This window comes from Manis pentadactyla, chromosome 13, assembly GCF_030020395.1.
Source record: "Manis pentadactyla isolate mManPen7 chromosome 13, mManPen7.hap1, whole genome shotgun sequence".
Classification (NCBI taxonomy): Eukaryota; Metazoa; Chordata; class Mammalia; order Pholidota; family Manidae; genus Manis; species Manis pentadactyla.
Genome location: NC_080031.1, coordinates 82,554,490 through 82,573,564, shown reverse-complemented (window position 1 = coordinate 82,573,564; position 19,075 = coordinate 82,554,490). Strand labels below are relative to the sequence as shown.

The 19,075-nt window shown below is 40.3% G+C and overlaps 1 protein-coding gene across 1 annotated transcript; it reads left to right on the top strand.

The window, feature by feature from the left end:
* The first annotated feature begins 809 nt into the window (after positions 1 to 809).
* On the top strand, positions 810 to 2,171 carry FTMT (ferritin mitochondrial). Its single transcript, XM_036903117.2, has one exon. The coding sequence runs from the start codon at positions 833 to 835 to the stop codon at positions 1,550 to 1,552; it is 720 nt and encodes a 239-aa protein (XP_036759012.2). The 5' UTR covers positions 810 to 832; the 3' UTR covers positions 1,553 to 2,171.
* The last annotated feature ends 16,904 nt before the right edge of the window (positions 2,172 to 19,075 follow it).

Here is a 19,075-nt window from a genome sequence, read left to right as displayed (position 1 = left end):
TCTGAATTTTCTTCTGTGAGCTAATAATCCTCAAAACACTGCAACAATTAAATTCTTTTAAAACAAAATGCCATTTTATTGCCCTTTTTAAAAGTATTTATCTGCCCTAACAAAAAACAGGAAAGTAACATCAAGTTTAGAGCTAATTTATAATTCCTAATTGTCTCAGGCCTGATTTTTCAGCAGTGAAGATACATTTTATATTTAAAAAGAAACCATGTCTTGTTTCTTTTGAAAGCCCTTACTACAGACTCTTGAAAATTTACCCTCTATACTGGCAATTATTTCCATACTCAAATTTGATAAAGTAACCAGAAAGTCAGTTTACAAACATCACCTTTGGCTGTGGACCTTTGCTCTCTAAGATGGATTGGTGGTGGCCTTTGTTTCACCCTGTTTATTAATTGCCTTGCTTCCCTGATCCCTTCGTCCTTGGACAGGAAAAGGTCCAGGGATGGGTGTGGGGGTAGACGCGGGGGTATACTAGTGTGGCTTGGTTTGGTCCTTTCTTTAACAAGTCACAGTGTTTACTTTTTTTTTGACAGCATTTTTACCTTAGGTTAGCCGATAAATTACAAACGCCCGTGAGCAAAAATCTTGGGTGAACAATGGGGTTGTGTAACTATCTGTCTGTGCTCAATTGCTGCAGACACTCGTGCCCCCCCACCCGCGCCCCCCACCTGCTGAACGCGTGGAACTTGGCACCACTGGAAGGGAAGGCGCCTGTGACGCGGCCACCGTCGCCTAGGGCCGTGTTCCGATTCAGGCCTGAAGCCCCTGGCGCCCGACAGCGCTGTCCTGGGCTCAGTTTCCCCACTTCTAAAGAGGAGCCATGCTGTCCTGTTTCTTATTCCTCTCCAAGCATGTCAGCTCCTCGCTGGTGTCCCTGTGCCGCGCACGCCCGGGCTTTGTGCTCACGCCGTGCTGGATCCCTGGGCGTCGCTGGGGGCCCCAGCCTGCCACCCCCCACCGCCTGCTGGCCACAGCCACCTCTTCTGGGGACCCAGCTGGGGATAACTCCCGGGTGCGCCAGAACTTCCACCGTGACTCTGAGGCCGCCATCAACCGCCAGATCAACCTCGAGCTTTGTGCGTCCTACGCGTACCTGTCAATGGCCTATTACTTCTCCCGAGATGACGTGGCCTTGAACAACTTTGCCAGTTACTTCCTTCGCCTGTCCAGGGCGGAGACGGAGCATGCAGAGAAACTCATGAGGCTGCAGAATCAGCGGGGAGGCCGAATCTGCTTGCAGGACATCAAGAAGCCCAACCAGGACGACTGGGGAAGCGGGCTGAATGCCATGGAGTGTGCGCTGCTCTTGGAAAAGGATGTGAACCAGTCATTGCTGGAATTGCACACTCTGGCCTCAGACAAAGGTGACCCCCATTTGTGTGACTTCCTGGAAACCCACTATCTGAATGAGCAGGTGAAGTCTATCAAAGAACTAGGGGACCATGTGCACAACTTGATTAAGATGGGGGCCCCAAACTGTGACCTGGCAGAGTACCTTTTTGACAAACATACTCTTGGAAATGAAAACAATCAGAACTAAGCCGCAGGCTGCTTTCCCCACCACCCAGGGCATACCAGCACCCAGTCAGCTGTCTCCTGCTTTCTTACCCTTAAATTGCATCTCCATCTTTATATTCTTGTGTTACACTGTCCCAATGAAGCGATTTGTAGAGAAAAATGCATTTAGCCCCATGTTAACAAGGTCTTTTTTCCAGTATCAAAATCATTTTCCCAGCCTCAAAGGTAGCCCAGGTGTAAAAAGGACTGCAAAAAATAGCTGCTGAAAGTAGATGCAAACTAAATTCCTCCAGTTACCAAATACTACTCCAGACCTCAAACCTTCACTAAAATTGTGTGATTTTCAATTCAACAAGTGCCTGTTATTATCAAGACCTTCTACTAAAGGCTAAGGTGTGAAAATATGTAAACATACAAATAACTATATACCAAGATGAAGAATATATATAGTACTGGAAAAATCATCATACATGCAAAATTCTGTGACAACTTTTATCTTTTTCCGAAGTGTGTTCCAAGAAACAGTAATGTCTGGAGATGATCTGTTTTTAAAGGATTTTGTAATGAAATAAGTTCTAGAAAAGCTATATAAGGTATCAGTGCTGGCTTGGAAAGTCAGGAAGTACACTCTTGCATTTTAAGGGCTCTGGGAGGTCTTGCAAATAAAAACAAAAAACAAAAAGGCTTGGATTATTTTTGTTTAGGTCAGTGTATCCTAAACATATCTAATCTCAACCTGTGTGTGTGTGTGTGTGTGTGTAAGTGATAATGTAGCTATCCAAGTTTGTCTGATTACAGATACACACGTGGCCATTGGGCACCACAGCCTCACTGTTAACACCAAAAGGAGTGAACACAGCAGAAAACCCCTTCTGTGGCTTTTAAAATGGAGGGAAAGAATATTCGGTGAAAAAGTCAGGAAGGATTCCAGAATGAATGAGGCATTGGCTGGGCAGATGTTTTATTGGGTAGTTGAGGGGCAGGAGGCACAGTAACTAATTCCAGTCAGTAGAGGAATATTTGGTGAGCAGGTCTTAGGCTAGACTAAGAGCACTGGGTGGTGGTTAGAAAGATAGGTTGTGGCCCAAGTGCAGAGGTGAGGACGGGTTTGGGCTTCATTTAGCAAGCAATGGCAGTGCTCTCAAGGGCTCCCAGAAGAGCACTGTGCTGAGCCGAGCAATCAGAAGTCCAGTTGTAAAGGATAAAAATCTGAGAACAACCAAAATGCCTGTGCTAGTGTGAGTCCTCTGAGAAACAGATGCCAGGGTGGGATTAAGTGTATAAGAAATTTATTAGAGAAATGCCCTTGAGAAAAAATGGCAAAAATGCTGGGAGAAGCAGGGAGAGCCTTCAGACTCCAAGTCTGATCCTGAGGGAAGGAAGAAAGGAAAGTTGTGCATAGATCCAAGGAAAGTCCTGTAAAGCCACCCGGGTGACCTCTGGTCAAAACTATACTTGGAAGCTTCCTAAATCTCCAAGAAATGGGCTTGTGTAGGAACATATCTGGTGCTCAGTTATTGACAGAATGGGACCGGCAGGCAGGAAGTGGAGCCTTGCAACAAACTAAAATGAACCGATTTTAGAGCACAGCAACTGGGGTCCTTGCCGAACTGTCATCCTCACAGTCCTAGATCTGTGGGGCACATGCCCATATGTGTGAGACACAAACTCGGCAAAATGGTTTAGGTTGAAATGCCATAGATGGAAAGCTCTGCCACTATTAAGCATGATTTTGTCAAACGTAACAAAGTGGGCAGAAATTCTCATTAAAAACAAATGTATTATAAAACAGTGTTATACTATATAATTGTATATATATATATATATATATATATATATATATATATATAAAATCACAGGGAAAATTCTGATAGATATGCTTATAAAATGGAAGTACATATTCCAACAAATGAGGCTGGACAATCTCTTAGTGAGATGATGTTTGATATTTATTTTCTTTCATTATTATTATTATTATTATTTTTTACATGGTGAACAAATTCTTACTTAGTGAATAAGTTCTTACATGGTGAACAGTACAAGGGCAGTCATCACAGAAACTTTCAGTTTTGATCACGCATTATGAACTATAAACAATCAGGTCAAATATGAATATTTGTTTGATTTTTATACTTGATTTATAGGTGAATCCCACATTTCTCCCATATTATTATTATTATCATTATTTTTAATAAAATGCTGAAGTGGTAGGTAGATGCAAGATAAAGGTAGAAAACATAGTTTAGTGCTGTAAGAAAGCAAATGTAGATGATCAGGTGTGTGCATATAGGCTAAGTATCAATCCAAGCTAAACAAGGGCAACAAAACATCCACCGATGCAGATGATTTCTCTCAAAACAGGGGGGGTGAGGTTCTAAGCCTCACCTCTGTTGATCCCCAATTTCTCACCTGATGACCCCCCTGCAACTGTGCCTGTCTTAAGTTGTTCCTCCCTTGAGGAATCTTACCCGTCTCTGGCTAACCAGTCATCTTCTGGGGCCATACAGGGAAATGTAAAGTTGGTAAGTGAGAGAGAAGCAATATTGTTTGAAAAGGTTGGCTTTTTACTTCCTTGCAGATTTATGCCCTGTGGCTTCTATGCCCAGCATTTGTCTTGAGGTATCTTTACCACTTGGAAGAATTATGATACTCGGTAAATTCGATATGAGGCACGAATTCTATTTAAGGGTTGTAATTAGGAAGGAAGAAGAAAAGCTATAAAAGTAGCAGACGGAAGAAAACATGGGAAGATTGGTTATTTCTTTGACATATCTTCTTGTAGAGTAACTTAAGCATGTATAGGTTTTAAACTACTAATTAAATTGCACACCCACATTAACATAATAGGAATACAGTTACATAACCAAAGCAGACCTACAATTACCAGCCATCTCCAGTGAAACCAAGAAAACCAGTTAGGCACCCTAAGCATTTGTGAAAACTTATCTATGATATGATGGATATTGTCTAACTGAATTTGAATAGTTTGAGAAAAATCAGACAATTTAAAACAACACATTCCTGGGAACTGTTCACATCCCATATGTTCTTTTAACAGTAGATAGTCTGTAGTCTCAAGATTTTGGAGCGCTGCAACTTGCACTTCTCCTAATTCTTGGTTGAGTTCCAACAGTATAGATCCAGTCAAATTTGTTATTTTACTGTATGCACAGGCCAGCTTAGATATCTCCTTCTTCATTCCAATGGCAAATCCAGGAACCAGTGGGATTAATGCAGCTACAACTGCCACAGCGCCAGGATCTTTGTTGACATTTTTTGATGATCATCTTCTGGAATGACTCTTCCAGAGTATGTTGATGTTGGAACTTCTTCTTCATATTGTATCTTAGTTCGTTTTCTGGGTAGCCAAATTAGGCTTTGATCCTCTGTATAAACACAAACAGACCCTTTGCCCACACTTTGATATGCCTTTTATACCATTGTGAAGAACTTATTGGAGGTCACCACACAGGAACTGCTTTTAATTTTTTTTATCATTAATCTACAATTACATGAAGAATATTATGTTTACTAGGCTCTCCCCTATACCAGGTCCCCCCTATAAACCCCTTTACAGTCACTGTCCATCAGCATAGCAAAATGCTGTAGAATCACTACCTGTCTTCTCTGTGTTGTACAGCCCTCCCCTTTCTCCCACCCACCCTTTATGCATGCTAATCTTAATACCCCTCTTCATCTCCCCGCCCTTATCCCTCCATACCCACCCTTCCTACCCAGTCCCTTTCCCTTTGGTACCTGTTAGTCCATTCTTGGGTTCTGTGATTCTGCTGCTGTTTTGTTCCTTCAGTTTTTCCTTTGTCCTTATACTCCACAGATGAGTGAAATCATTTGGTATTTCTCTTTCTCCGCTTGACTTATTTCACTGATCATAATACCCTCTAGCTCCATCCATGTTGTTGCAAATGGTAGGATTTGCCCTTTTCTTATGGCTGAGTAATATTCCATTGTGTATATGTACCATATCTTCTTTATTCAATCGTCTACTGATGGACACTTAGGTTGCTTCCAATTCTTGGCTATTGTAAATAATGCTGCGATAAACATAGGGGTGCATCTGTCTTTTCCAAACTTGAGTGCTGCGTTCTTAGGGTAAATTCCTAGGAGTGGAATTCCTCGGTCAAATGGTAAGTTTATTTTGAGCATTTTGAGGAACCTCCATACTGCTTTCCACAATGGTTGAAATAATTTACATTCCCACCAGCAGTGTAGGAGGGTTCCCCTTTCTCCACTGCCTCGCCAACATTTGTTGTTATTTGTCTTTTGGATGATAGCCATCCTTACTGGTGTGAGGTGATACCTCATTGTAGTTTTAGTTTGCATTTCTCTGATAATTAGCGATGTGGAACATCTTTTCATGTGTCTGTTGGCCATCTGTATTTCTTTTTTGGAGAACTGTCTGTTCAGTTCCTCTGCTCATTTTTTAAGTGGATTGTTTGTTTTTTGTTTGTTCATGTGGGTGAGCTCTTTATATATTTTGGATGGCAAGCCTTTATCGGATCTGTCATTTTCAAATATATTCTCCCATACTGTAGGGTTCCTTTTTGTTCTATTGATGGTGTCTTTTGCTGTACAGAAGCTTTTCAGCTTAATATAGTCCCACTTGTTCATTTTTGCTGTTGTTTTCCTTGCCCGGGGAGATACGTTCAAGAAGAGGTCACTCATGTTTATGTCTAAGAGGTTTGTGCCTATGTTTTCTTCCATACTTACATTCAGGTCTTTGATCCATTTTGAGTTTACTTTTGTATATGGGGTTAGACAATGGTCCAGTTTCATTCTCCTACATGTAGCTGTCCAGTTTTGCCAGCACCATCTGTTGAAGAGACTGTCATTTGGCCATTGTATGTCCATGGCTCCTTTATCAAATATTAATTAACCATATATGTTTGGGTTAATGTCTGGAGTCTCTAATCTGTTCCAATGGTCTGTGGCTCTGCTCTTGTGCCAGTACCAAATTGTCTTGATTACTATGGCTTTGTAGTAGAGCTTGAAGTTGGGGAGTGAGATCCCCCCTACTTTATTCTTTCTCAAGATTGCTTTGGCTATTTGGGGTCTTTGGTGTTTCCATATGAATTTTTGAATTATTTGTTCTAGTTCATTGAAGAATGTTGCTGGTAATTTGATAGGGATTGCATCAAATCTGTATATTGCTTTGGGCAGGATGGCCATTTTGACAATATTAATTCTTCCTAGCCATGAGCATGGGATGAGGTTCCATTTGTTAATGTCCCCTTTAATTTCTCTTAAGAGTGACTTGTAGTTTTTAGGGTACAGGTCTTTCACTTCTTTGGTTAGGTTTATTCCTAGGTATTTTATTCTTTTGGATGCAATTGTGAATGGAATTGTTTTCCTGATTTCTCTCTATTGGTTCATTGCTAGTGTATAGGAAAGCTACAGATTTCTGTGTGTTAATTTTGTATCCTGCAACTTTGCTGTATTCCGATATCAGTTCTAGTAGTTTTGGATTGGAGTCTTTAGGGGTTTTTTTGTACAATATCATGTCATCTGCAAATAGTGACAGTTAACATCTTTACCAATCTGGATTCCTTGTATTTCTTTGTTTTGTCTGATTGCCGTGGCTAGGATCTCCAGTACTATGTTGAATAACAGTGGGGAGAGTGGGCATCCCTGTCTAGTTCCCGATCTCAGAGGAAAAGCTTTCAGCTTCTCCCTGTTCAGTATAATGTTGGCTGTGGATTTATCATATATGGCCTTTATTATGTTGAGGTACTTGCCCTCTATTCCCATTTTGCTGAGAGTTTTTATCATGAATGGATGTTGAAGTTTGTCAAGTGCTTTTTCAGCATCTATGGAGATGATCATGTGGTTTTTGTCTTTCTTTTTGTTGATGTGGTGGATGATGTTGATGGACTTTCGAATGTTGTAACATCCTTGCATCCCTGGGATGAATCCCATTTGGTCATGGTGTATGATCCTATTGATATACTTTTGAATTTGGTTTGCTAATATTTTATTGAGTATTTTTGCATCTACATTGATCAGTGATATTGGTCTGTAGTTTCCTTTTTTGGTGGGGTCTTTGCCTGGTTTTGGTATTGGGGTGATTTTGTCTTCATAGAATGAGTTTGGGAGTATTCCCTCCTCTTCTATTTTTTGGAAAACTTTAAGGAGAATGGGTATTATGTCTTCTCTGTGTGTCTGATAAAATTCTGAGGTAAATCCATCTGGCCCGGGGGTTTTGTTCTTGGGTAGTTTTTTGATTGCCATTTCAATATCTTTGCTCGTAATTGGTTCGTTTAACTTTTGTGTTTCTTCCTTGGTCAATCTTGGAAGGTTGTATTTTTCTAGGAAGTTGTCCATTTCTTCTAGGTCTTCCAGCTTGTTGGCATATAGGTTTTCATAGTAGTCTTTAATAATTCTTTGTATTTCTGTGGAGTCTGTTGTGATTTTTCCATTCTCATTTCTGTTTCTATTGATTTGTGTTGATTCTCTTTTTCTCTTAATAAGTTTGGCTAGAGGCTTATCTATTTTGTTTATTTTCTCAAAGAACCAGCTCTTGGTTTCATTGATTTTTGCTATTGTTTTATTCTTCTCAATTTTGTTTATTTCTTCTCTGATCTTTATTATGTCCTTCCTTCTGCTGACTTTAGGCCTCATTTGTTCTTCTTTTTCCAGTTTCGATAATTGTGATGTTACACTATTCATTTGGGATTGTTCTTCCTTCTTCATGTGTGCCTGGATCGCTATATACTTTCCTCTTAAGACTGCTTTTTCTGCATCCCACAGAAGTTGGGGCTTTGTGTTGTTGTTGTCATTTGTTTCTATATATTCCTTGATCTCTATTTTAATTTGTTCGTTGATCCATTGATTATTTAAGAGCATGTTGTTAAGCCTCCATGTGTTTGTGAGCCTTTTTGTTTTCTTTGTAGAATTTATTTCCAATTTTATACCTTTGTGGTCTGAAAAATTGGTTGGTAGAATTTCAGTATTTTGGAATTTACTGAGGCTCTTTTTGTGGGCTAGTATGTGGTCTAGTCTGGAGAATGTTCCATGTGCACTTGAGAAGAATGTATATCCTTGTTGCATTTGGAGGTAGAGTTCTATAGATGTCTATTAGGTCCATCTGTTCTACTGTGTTGTTCAGTGCCTCCGTGTCCTTACTTATTTTCTGCCTGGTGGATCTATTCTTTGGGGTGAGTGGTGTGTTGAAGTCTCCTAAAATGAATGCATTGCAGGCTATTTCCTCCTTTAGTTCTGTTAGTATTTGTTTCACATATGCTGGTTGCTCCTGTGTTGGGTGCATATATATTTAGAATGGTTATATCCTCTTGTTGGACTGAGCCCTTTATCATTATGTAGTGTCCTTCTTTATCTCTTGTTACTTTCTTTGTTTTGAAGTCTATTTTGTCTGATGTTAGTACTGCAACCCCTGCTTTCTTCTCACTGTTGTTTGCCTGAAATATGTTTTTCCATCCCTTGACTTTTAGTCTGTGCATGTCTTTGGGTTTGAGGTGAGTTTCTTTTAGGCAGCATATAGATGGGTCTTTCTTTTTTATCTATTCTATTACTCTGTGTCTTATGATTGGTGCATTAAGTCCATTTACATTTATGGTGACTATTGAGAGATATGTACTTATTGCCATTGCAGGCTTTAAATTCGTGGTTACCAAGGTTTCAATGTTAGCCTCTTTAGTACCTTACTGCCTAACTTAGCTTGCTTATTGAGCTGTTATATACACCGTCTGGATATTCTTTTCTTCTCTCCCTTCTTATTCCTCCTCCTCCATTCTTCATATGTTGGGTGTTTTGTTCGGTGCTCTTTTTAGGAGTGCTCCCATCTAGAGCAGTCCCTGTAGAATGCCCTGAAGAGGTGGTTTGTGGGGGACAAATTTCCTCGACTTTTGCTTGTCTGGGAATTGTTTAATCCCGCCATCATATTTAAATGATAGTCGTGCTGAATACAGTATCCTTGGTTCAAGGCCCTCTGTTTCATTGCATTAAATATATCATGCCATTCTCTTCTGGCCTGTAGGGTTTCTGTCGAGAAGTCTGATGATAGCCTGATGGGTTTTCCTTTATAGGTGACCTTTTTCTCTCTAGCTACCTTTAAAACTCTTTCCTTGATCTTTGCCATTTTAATTATTATGTGTCTTGGTGTTGTCTTCCTTGGATCCTTTCTGTTGGGGGTTCTGTGTATTTCCTTGGTCTGTTCGATTATTTCCTCCCCCAGTTTGGGGAAGTTTTCAGCAATTATTTCTTCAAAGACACTTTCTATCCCTTTTCCTCTCTTTTACTCTTCTGGTACCCCTATAATATGGATATTGTTCCTTTTGGATTGGTCACACAGTTCTCTTAATATTGTTTCATTCCTGGAGTTCCTTTTATCTCTCTCTATGTCAGCTTCTATGCGTTCCTGTTCTCTTGTTTCTATTTCATCAATGGCCTCTTGCATCTTATCCATTCTGCTTATAAATCCTTCCAGGGTTTGTTTTACTTCTGTAATCTCTTTCCTGACATCTGTGATCTCCCTCCGGACTCCGGACTTCATCCCATTGCTCTTGCATTTTTCTCTGCATCTCTGTCAGCATGTTTATGATTTTTATTTTGAATTCTTTTTCAGGAAGACTGGTTAGGTCTGTCTCCTTCTCTGGTGTTGCCTCTGTGATCTTGGTTTGCCTGTAGTTTTGCCTTTTCATGGTGATAGAAATAGTTTGCAGAGCTGGAATGAGTGACGGCTGGAAGAACTTCCCTTCTTGTTGTTTTGTGGCCTTCCTGTCTCCCTTCGCAAGGCGCTGGGTTCTCGCAGGTGTGGATGTGGCTGGATGTAGTCCTGTGTCCTCTGGTCTCTATTCTAGGAAGAGTTGTCTTTGTTATATTTTCATAGATATATGTGGTTTTGGGAGGAGGTTTCTGCTGCTCTACTCACGCCGCTATCTTGGCTCCCTTTCATTATTTTTTAACGCAAATTTCTTATCATGGATAGCTCTTAACTGTATTTTCATCATGAGGAAAGTAAAAACCCAAGAGAGAAAGCAATAAGGGCCTGAAATATGGTGAAACCAGTGGAAATAGAAATAAATATATCCTGTTAAGAGTTTAGAGGCAGATTTTCCAAACAATTGAGAGAGTTACAGAAATGGGGTATAGGAAGAAAATTGGCAGATGTCAGCCTGTGTTACTGGAGAAGAAGGGGTTGGGAACAGGGATCTCAACAGGAAGAGTGATTGGGATGTGGAGGTGGGTAATGATTTGCTTTTGTTTATGCTAATCAGTCTCACTTTTCATTCTACCCTTAGTTGGTTTATCAGGCTGCACAGGAATCCTATCACATTTCTTTAGAAAATTTCTTCTTCAATTCTTCTAAATGAGTGTTTTTCAGACTGCAGATTGCAACCATTAGCCTGTCATGAAATTATGTATTGAGCCACTACCCACCTTCTGTTAATAAAATGGAATTGAAATGAAAATAAGTGAAGCAAGAAGATGGTCTCCGCATGTTTGTGTGCATGTATTTACATCCAAGATAGGGATATTTCTTATTTTAGGTTACAGCTAACAACATTCAATTGCCATTATCCTGGATAATTATCTTATACATCCTCATCTCTGATCTCCCTTTCTCCTCCCCCTTTCCATTGTCAGCTGATAATCCTATTTCTCTGAGAATTTAGAAGTAATCACAGGGAACTTCCCACTTTCTCATCATTGAGTTGCTCACATACTTACATCTGTATTCATGTACAAAGCTTTTTGTTCTACTACAGTGGTTGAAGCATCTATGTTGTTTTGGAAAACCAACCTCCTCTGTGTCCTGAGTCCCAAGCCTCTGACATACTCAGGGACACAAGGACATCACACTTACACTTGTCCTTTCACTGGCATCATCAATTTTGTCCTTTCTATTGGTTGATTGTCATGAGAAGCAAAAATGGCACCTGTTATCCTCATCTTAAAAAAAAAAATGTAATCTTTGGACTTACTTTCCCTCCCTCTGGCAAACACTAAGCTACCACCCTCTACTCTGCTCTCTTTTACAGCACAGCTTCAGGAAAAAGTTATTTCTGCTCCATCTCCAGTTCTTCTGTTTCCTCCGGTGCCTCCCAAGTAAGGCTGTGTTCACTGTTCACCACCATACCACCTTTTATGTTTTTCTGTCAAGGTCACTGGTGACTTCCATGAGGGTAAATCACCTGGAATGGTCATTTTTCAGCCTTCCTCTTCCTCAACCAGTTGGCAGAACTTGTCATCTCCCTCTTGAAACACTCACGTGCTGTTGTTTATCTCTATCTCCCTTTCTCATGTCCCCTCATTTTCCACAACTTTATACATTACAGTGTCCCAGTACTCAGGCCTCAGTCTCAGTCCTGGACCTCTCCTCTTATTTGTCTATGTCTCCAAAGATCTGATCCAGCCCTGTGACTTTATTTAAATATACATCTATTGACAAGTAACATGCTTATACACTTTGCTTAACCTTGCCTCTGAACTCCAGACTTAGATATCTGAATACTGCATTGCTATCTCTCCTCAGATGTGCAATAGGCATGTCATATTTAACATGTCAAAACCATACTCCTGATTCCACCACCCTCCACAAACTATTCAACCCAAAGTCTTCTGCTTCATAAGTGGACATTATATTCTATCAGCTTTTAAGGCCCTGTCTTTCTTGACCAAGCCCTCTCTCTCTCTCTCATATTTCACACCAGCGCTTCAGCAAATTCTTCAAAACACATCTTGAATGTTACCACTTCTAACCGTCATCATTGTCACTTGGGTACAAGTTCCCATCTTCTTTCCTGCCTTATTACATTTTACATTGCATTCTTGACCAGTCTCACTTTTGCCACCCTTGAGCACATACAATCATTTCTCCACAAAGCAGCCAAATATTCATTTCTCAGTCTAAATCAGACATTGTGACTTCTCGGCTCACACTCTTCAATGGCCTCTCTCGGTGGGAGTCAGAGTCCAAGCCCTCACCATGCCCACAAGGCCCTGTGTGACTGGAGCCTTTACTTCTGTGTAACATACAGAGAGGGGTGTGTGTGTGTGTGTGTGTGTGTGTGCCTAAGAGTGTGAGAGGTGGTAAGATTGTAAACTGTGTGTGTGTATACATATTTCCATATATATATATATAGTCAAAGAAGTACCTCTCCGTCTCTCTCCATATCAGATATCTCTATCCTCAGACCTCAGAGAAAGACAGAGAACAACTTCTTGCTCACTGTGCTGCACTCACCTTTGCCTTCTTGTCCTTCAGGGCCTGTTCCCTCTGTTGGGAACACTTTGCCCCAGATGTGAGGGTTGTTCTCCCCCTGCTTTTAGATTTCTGCTCAAGTGCCATTTTATAGACACTTTTCTGATCATCCAATCCGAATCAGTGGCCCCATTTCCCATCACTCTATCGTCTCATTTGATTTTTCTCATTTTACTCACCACCACCTGACATATTGTTGATTTTCTTGTGCTTCCTTCTCTCACCAGAGTGTGAGCTCTTTGTCTCTACAGTTCACTACGGTCCCCAGGGCTCTAGAACATTCCTTGTCTTTTCATAGGTTCTCAATGAATATAAGTCAATGAGTGAGTGAGCCAATGAAGGTATCAGGACGCCAGTTAAAGAAGTCCCTGGTCAGCATTTTTCAATAAGTTAATATCAGAGAAGTGAATCTGTAAGTTATCCATATGGGGAGGATAAGTAAAGCTGTGGAAAAGCTGCATCAACAATGGAGAGAAGAGAAAAGACAGACAGAGGAGAGGTCCCAATGGCGAAGCTTGGAGAATTGGAGAAACTCAATATTTAGGGAGATTATATACAGAACCCTTACAGGATACAGAAAAGGATCATAAAAATACCAAGACCCAGAAAATGACACCCATCCTGGAAGCTGTGGGAGGACAGTCTCCATCAAGGCTGCTGAGTCCAGTGGAGAGAAGGCTCAAAAGACCATCAGACTTGGTGATCAGTAGTCCTGGGCAATTTCAGAAGGGTGGCTTTTGACATGATGGAGGTAGAAGGCCATATTCATAGGGTTAAGGTAAATGAGGCAGAGAATACAGAGTTCTCTTCTGAAAAGGTTTTCTTTTTGAAGTGATTGAAGGAGGAGGGGGGTACAGCAGGGCTGTGAGTCTTGCAGACTGAGGCAAGAAGCTGAAGGAAAGACTTGGGAAGCAAGTGGTGGAATGAGGTTCTGGGAAGAATGGAGCACAAGACACTGAGCCCAGGCCTGACCTGGAAGTGTCTGTCCTCCCAAACCAGAACGCATGAACGAGGGGAGACGTCCCTTAGATGGCAAGATGTGAAGAGGAGAATTGGGGGCGTTTGCGCTGGCTGAGCTCAGACTTCTCAGTAAAGCAGCGAGTGAGGTCATCTGCACAGATACGGCTACATCTCTACAGCAGTGTACCAGTTAACTTCATTTATCTGATATTGTTACAAAAATAGTAAATATACTATTGTACAGATGGGGTATAATCTTTGCTCTTTGTTTAACATTTAAAGCAAAGACTGGAGCTTCCACAAATCAGAAAACATAAGCCTGGAATTGAGCCAAGTGGAGGCTAGATTTCTAAAAACCTACTATACAGAAAGCAGTGACTCCAAGCCCCAAAATATTATGGTTGGTTGTATTATTCTTGAACACAAACTCCCAGTGATGCCAAGATCCAAGGCTTTCAGACTTGCAGGAAAATACAGAGCATATTTCCCGTAATACTGGCAGCTCTTGAAAATCATCATCCTTCACACTCAATTGCTAACCGGTTTTGTGCAGTTTATTTAAAAGGGTAAAGCTGCCTTGGAGAACCGCTTCATCTGCATGCCAAGATAATCCCAGACAGAGAGTGAGTGTGTGTGTGTGTGTGTGTGTGTGTGTGTGTGTGTGTGTGTGTGTAAATTTCTTACTGAAATTTTGACCCACATTTCCTGAAGCCAAGAAAGTTCACTTGACTTTTTAAAAATATGAGCCTCACCTTCAAGCTTTCCTCTCCCCACTCACAGGCATTAGAGAAAACACTGAACACTTCCACAGTAACGAAGTAAGAGGTATGAGGTATGTGTGGTGGAGAAAAGGGAGCAACACAGGTTCTACACAGGCTCTCTCCTGAGACCCTCCTCGCCAGCTCCCCTCCGTGAGTGCACCAAGAGATGCATTTGGGAGGCAGGAAACTAGAAAACACGCACAATTGCTAAGCAGAACTGACAAGGCTAGGATCTCTGCTTACAACACACTGAAGCACAAACTGTCAGGCAGCATTCACTTTCTGAAATCAGAAAGGTGACCGGGCTCTGGTATATGTTGCCAGCTTTTCTTAGCGTCCTCCTTTTATTGTGAAAGATTGAGATACTTAATAGGTATTATATTTGTTTTTGAATTAATAAATGAACAAGCGTGTGTGTGTGTGTGTGTGTGTGTGCACATGCACACACAGGCATACGCTTGCTAATTCTAGGGGAGGACTGCCTGGCAGTTCCGGAGAACAAACCAGAGACATGCTCTCGGGGTTGGGCTCTGTCCAAGTAACCTGGCCAGTTTCCCAGTACAGATGGTGGTCGAACAACCTCCTGAGAGACATGGAGATGTCTAATGTTTTTGGATATACCTTAGTCTCTTTCAAAACCCCTGAGCACCATATTTTCATAGACTGAACTAGCAAAAAGAATTTCCAGTACCATAAAAGGACTGTCAGATGAATAAAATGCCATTGCCTGGCCTGTACGCAGATCCTAGACAGTGTAGTCTGGTCATTAAGAGCCTGGACTTGAGAATTCAGAATACTTAGGTAAGAATAGCTGCTCCTCCTTGTGCCAACAGTGTGATTTGGGGAAAAGAAATAAAATACTTAGAGACTGATTTTCCTCTGCCGTATTAACAGGGGTTATTGGGGGATTAAATTAGACAAAGCATATAAAGTTCAGCACATTGTCTGGTACTAGCAAATACTCAATAACTATTAGCTGCCTAGAAATGGTATAATAAAATGGGAGACAATTGTAGTGAGTGTGTTTGTGAATAGGTTGTTTATATATGCAAAGAATATCTCTGGAAGGATAATGGCAGTTGCCCTCGATGAAAAGAACCTGGTGGCTGGGAAATGGGAACTGGTACGATTTTTCTCACGGTTTCACCTTTCATATCTCTTGAACCATTTGAAATGACCACCTTTTAAAAAGTTCTAAAATTGAAATACAGCAAATCAGTAAGAGCTGCTATTAATTTTACTTGCTTCTAAGCAGTGCTGATATGCTGCATTTCTCTACATTAGGGTAAGAAGTAACCCAAACACAAAGTTGGAGGAGGATTCATGTTTCTCTCCCTTTTCTCTAGCCTAAAGCACCTCCCAAAACTATTTGTTTTGCTCTCTCCTTAGCCATCGATTAAATACACAGGCATTTCTCACTTCATATTGTTCCAATATCCATGAATTTCAGTTCCTACAGTTTAAATAACACCAGTCCCTCAACAACGTGTGTAAAATTTCAGTTACCATGGCATATTTATTGTGAAAGAATTGCGAAAAGACCAAACTTGTGCTGTAAGCTTTTTGGTCCACGAATCACGGTATAAATAGCATATGCACATCATGATCAGCTACCAATTACATGGTTTCTTTCAAAGTCCCTTGGCGATTGGTCACTGTGCATCAGTTGTTCAGTTTACCTTCAGACAATAAAGCATATAGTGGTGTTGCCACCTTACCTCTCAGCAAAAAAACACAGGTCCCATTTTATAATTTTGGGTAATTCCAAGGGAGAATTGGTCAAAAGCTGAAAGAGTAACAAAGAAGTGAAAAGCAATACTGCAGGAAATGAAATGGGTGCTATTGGAACTTATGGATATAAATGAGCAGTTTTGATAAAAATGATGAAGATACCGCGGTGAACTGACACCAGAACTCTTGGAGATATTTTACAGCATTGAAAGTGCAAAAGATAAAAATTTAGAATTAAATCTGATTGAAAGGGGTATGACAAATTCACCAAGAAATAAAAAGAGAGGCTGGCTTCCTGTACTGTTATGTTACATATATTATCTTTTAAAAAGGCAAACACTGATCAAACTACACTTAAGAAATTTCTTCAAAGAAGTAAAACACTTTGATTCACAATGTTTCTAATGTTTTAAATAATAGTGTACTAAGTAAACATGGGTTTTACTATTTTTTCATCTCCCTTTACATTTATAACTGACAGTAAAAAGTTTTAATGTTTTGACAAAACAAAATATTAAAAGTCACAACATTCAAAGTTTTCTCCAATGATTATTTAGATCTCTTTGCATGGTTTCAACTTGCAAGGTGATTTTTATGGCTTTGCACGGCCATGCAAAACAAGAATTATTTGTACATTTGATTAAATAGAAAACTGATTTCTCTGTTAAAAATATCATTATAGAGACTTTTTTCTGATATTTGTCAGGCATTCGTCCATTTAAATAACTGTCTTTGAATTATTATAGGTAGTAACATAGGAACCAAGCTACTGTGAATGCAAAAATACTAGAATTAGGGCCAGTGTGCCTATTTAAAGTTCAATAACAATAATAAGTAATATAATATTAGCATTGTACTGGGCAATTTATAAAGTTCCTTTTTATATATTAACTTATTTCTCACAACAACCTCATAATTAAGGTATTTACACAGATGAAGAAACTGAGACTCTTAAGTTGCACAATTAGATAGTGGTTAAGCTAGACTTGAACTCTGAGGTTTCAATTTCATGTTCTGGGGGTTTTCACTGTATCATTTTGCCTTACTAGGGAAGGATTCAAGACCAAATCTATGCAGAGTTCCTCATCTGAGGCGCTAAATAAACCATGCTCATTTTCCCCAAGTGAATGTGCACTTTATGCTTAATTTTGAAGACTAAATGATTAGATCCAATTATACTTATTAATGGAATATAATGATCTTACACTTTTAATTATTAGATACATTTTCAGTTATATTAATTGGCACTGAAAATGTCACAAATGTCAGCAGTACCTGAGTTTCATTTCTTGGTTGTTAATACTCTATTGTCGTTTATGAGACATATGTACATTACTGGATTCATATAGCCATATGGCAAAAATGATTTTTCTCTAACTGAACAGAATCCACACAAAATAATTGGGGGTCCTTTATTTTCCCCTTTATTGACATGAGTTCAGGAGAGCGTACTCCATTGTTGAAACAGGCAAATGTTTGATAGACTTGTTTCAATTATTTCCTTCATAAATAAATAGAAAATGTGCTTGAGGAATAACTTAGTTTTAGGATGAATTATGTTATTTCTGATGATTCTGCATTTGAATTATGTTATTTCTGATGATTCTGCATTTTGAAATACCTAGACACTGCACATTAGTAATCTTGAAAGGGCAAAAGACTTAAGTGTCTTTGATAACCAGGAAGGTATTTATGAAGAAGGTAGCTAGAGCAAGATAGGGAACTATACCTGGGTAATTTCAAAGTCACAAACCTGAAGAAATTTTAATGACACTAAGCTTCTAATTGGAAGCATGCTACCTGCATCCATTACTAATCTCACAGGGACTGCATGCAGGGGAGGGGAGTCAGGAGTGAGGTGTGATATGAGTGGACCTAGAGAAGGAAACTCCTGGGTGGAAATCTGTGAAATGTAATGATCCAGTATGGGAGAAAAGGAGATGAGTCCATTATGTAATACAGGGAAACTGGTCAAGCATGAGTAAAGAAATGATCATTACAATATATGGAGACTGGAGAGAAGAGTTAGTGGGAATACAAAGAGTCACAATTATCAGGAAGGGTAAAAGGAATCCTTAGATCTAGGGGGAAATCTAACAGTCATGCTGCACAATTCCCTTTCCCTCAACGTCCATGTCCAAACTGTCATCAAGGTCTGTGGATTTTTACCTAAGTGTGTCTTGACTGTGTCTGCCCTCTGCGTCTTCACCGCCAGCACCCTGGTTCAAGCCACCATGATCACTTCCCCCAGAACACTGTCGTCATCTTGTAAGTTGTCTTTCCACATCCCATCTGTCCTAGTCTGCTCTCCAATAGGAGAGTGATTTCTACAAAACCAATATCTAACTTGTTACCATGATCATACTCTTCTATGGTCCAGCATGACTTTGGGATTAATACAAAATTATTTAGTTGGACAAAACTCGCCCTGAATGCTCTGCCTCATGCCACCGCCATAACATCATGTCCACCCTAGCTGCACCAGCATCCTTTTCGCCTCTAGAGCCTGCATGCATCCTCCTGCCACAGAATATTGCCATGCTGCCCCATTTGGAAATTGCTTCCTTCCCTTCCTCATCTACTTGCCTCCTGTTTAATCTTCCATTCTGCAACTACTCACCCAGGGAAGAGCTCTTCTGTTTGCCCCTCCAGAACCACTCTTGCTTGTCTCTATTCTAACCTAAAGGGCACAGCAGTGGGCTCGTCTGCTCTTTGTCCCATCAAACCATTTGTTCTCCCAGCTCCCACCCTTCAATGTCACTGCAGGTTTGCGGCCTCCCTCCATAGATGCCACATCTCCTGTGAGGAAGTCAGGTGCCTCTACTTCACCCCTCTGCCTCCAGATTCTAATAAC

Excerpts from the sequence above, each read along its gene's own strand:
- FTMT (XM_036903117.2), top strand. The coding sequence starts at position 833 with ATGCTGTCCTGTTTCTTATTCCTCTCCAAGCATGTCAGCTCCTCGCTG.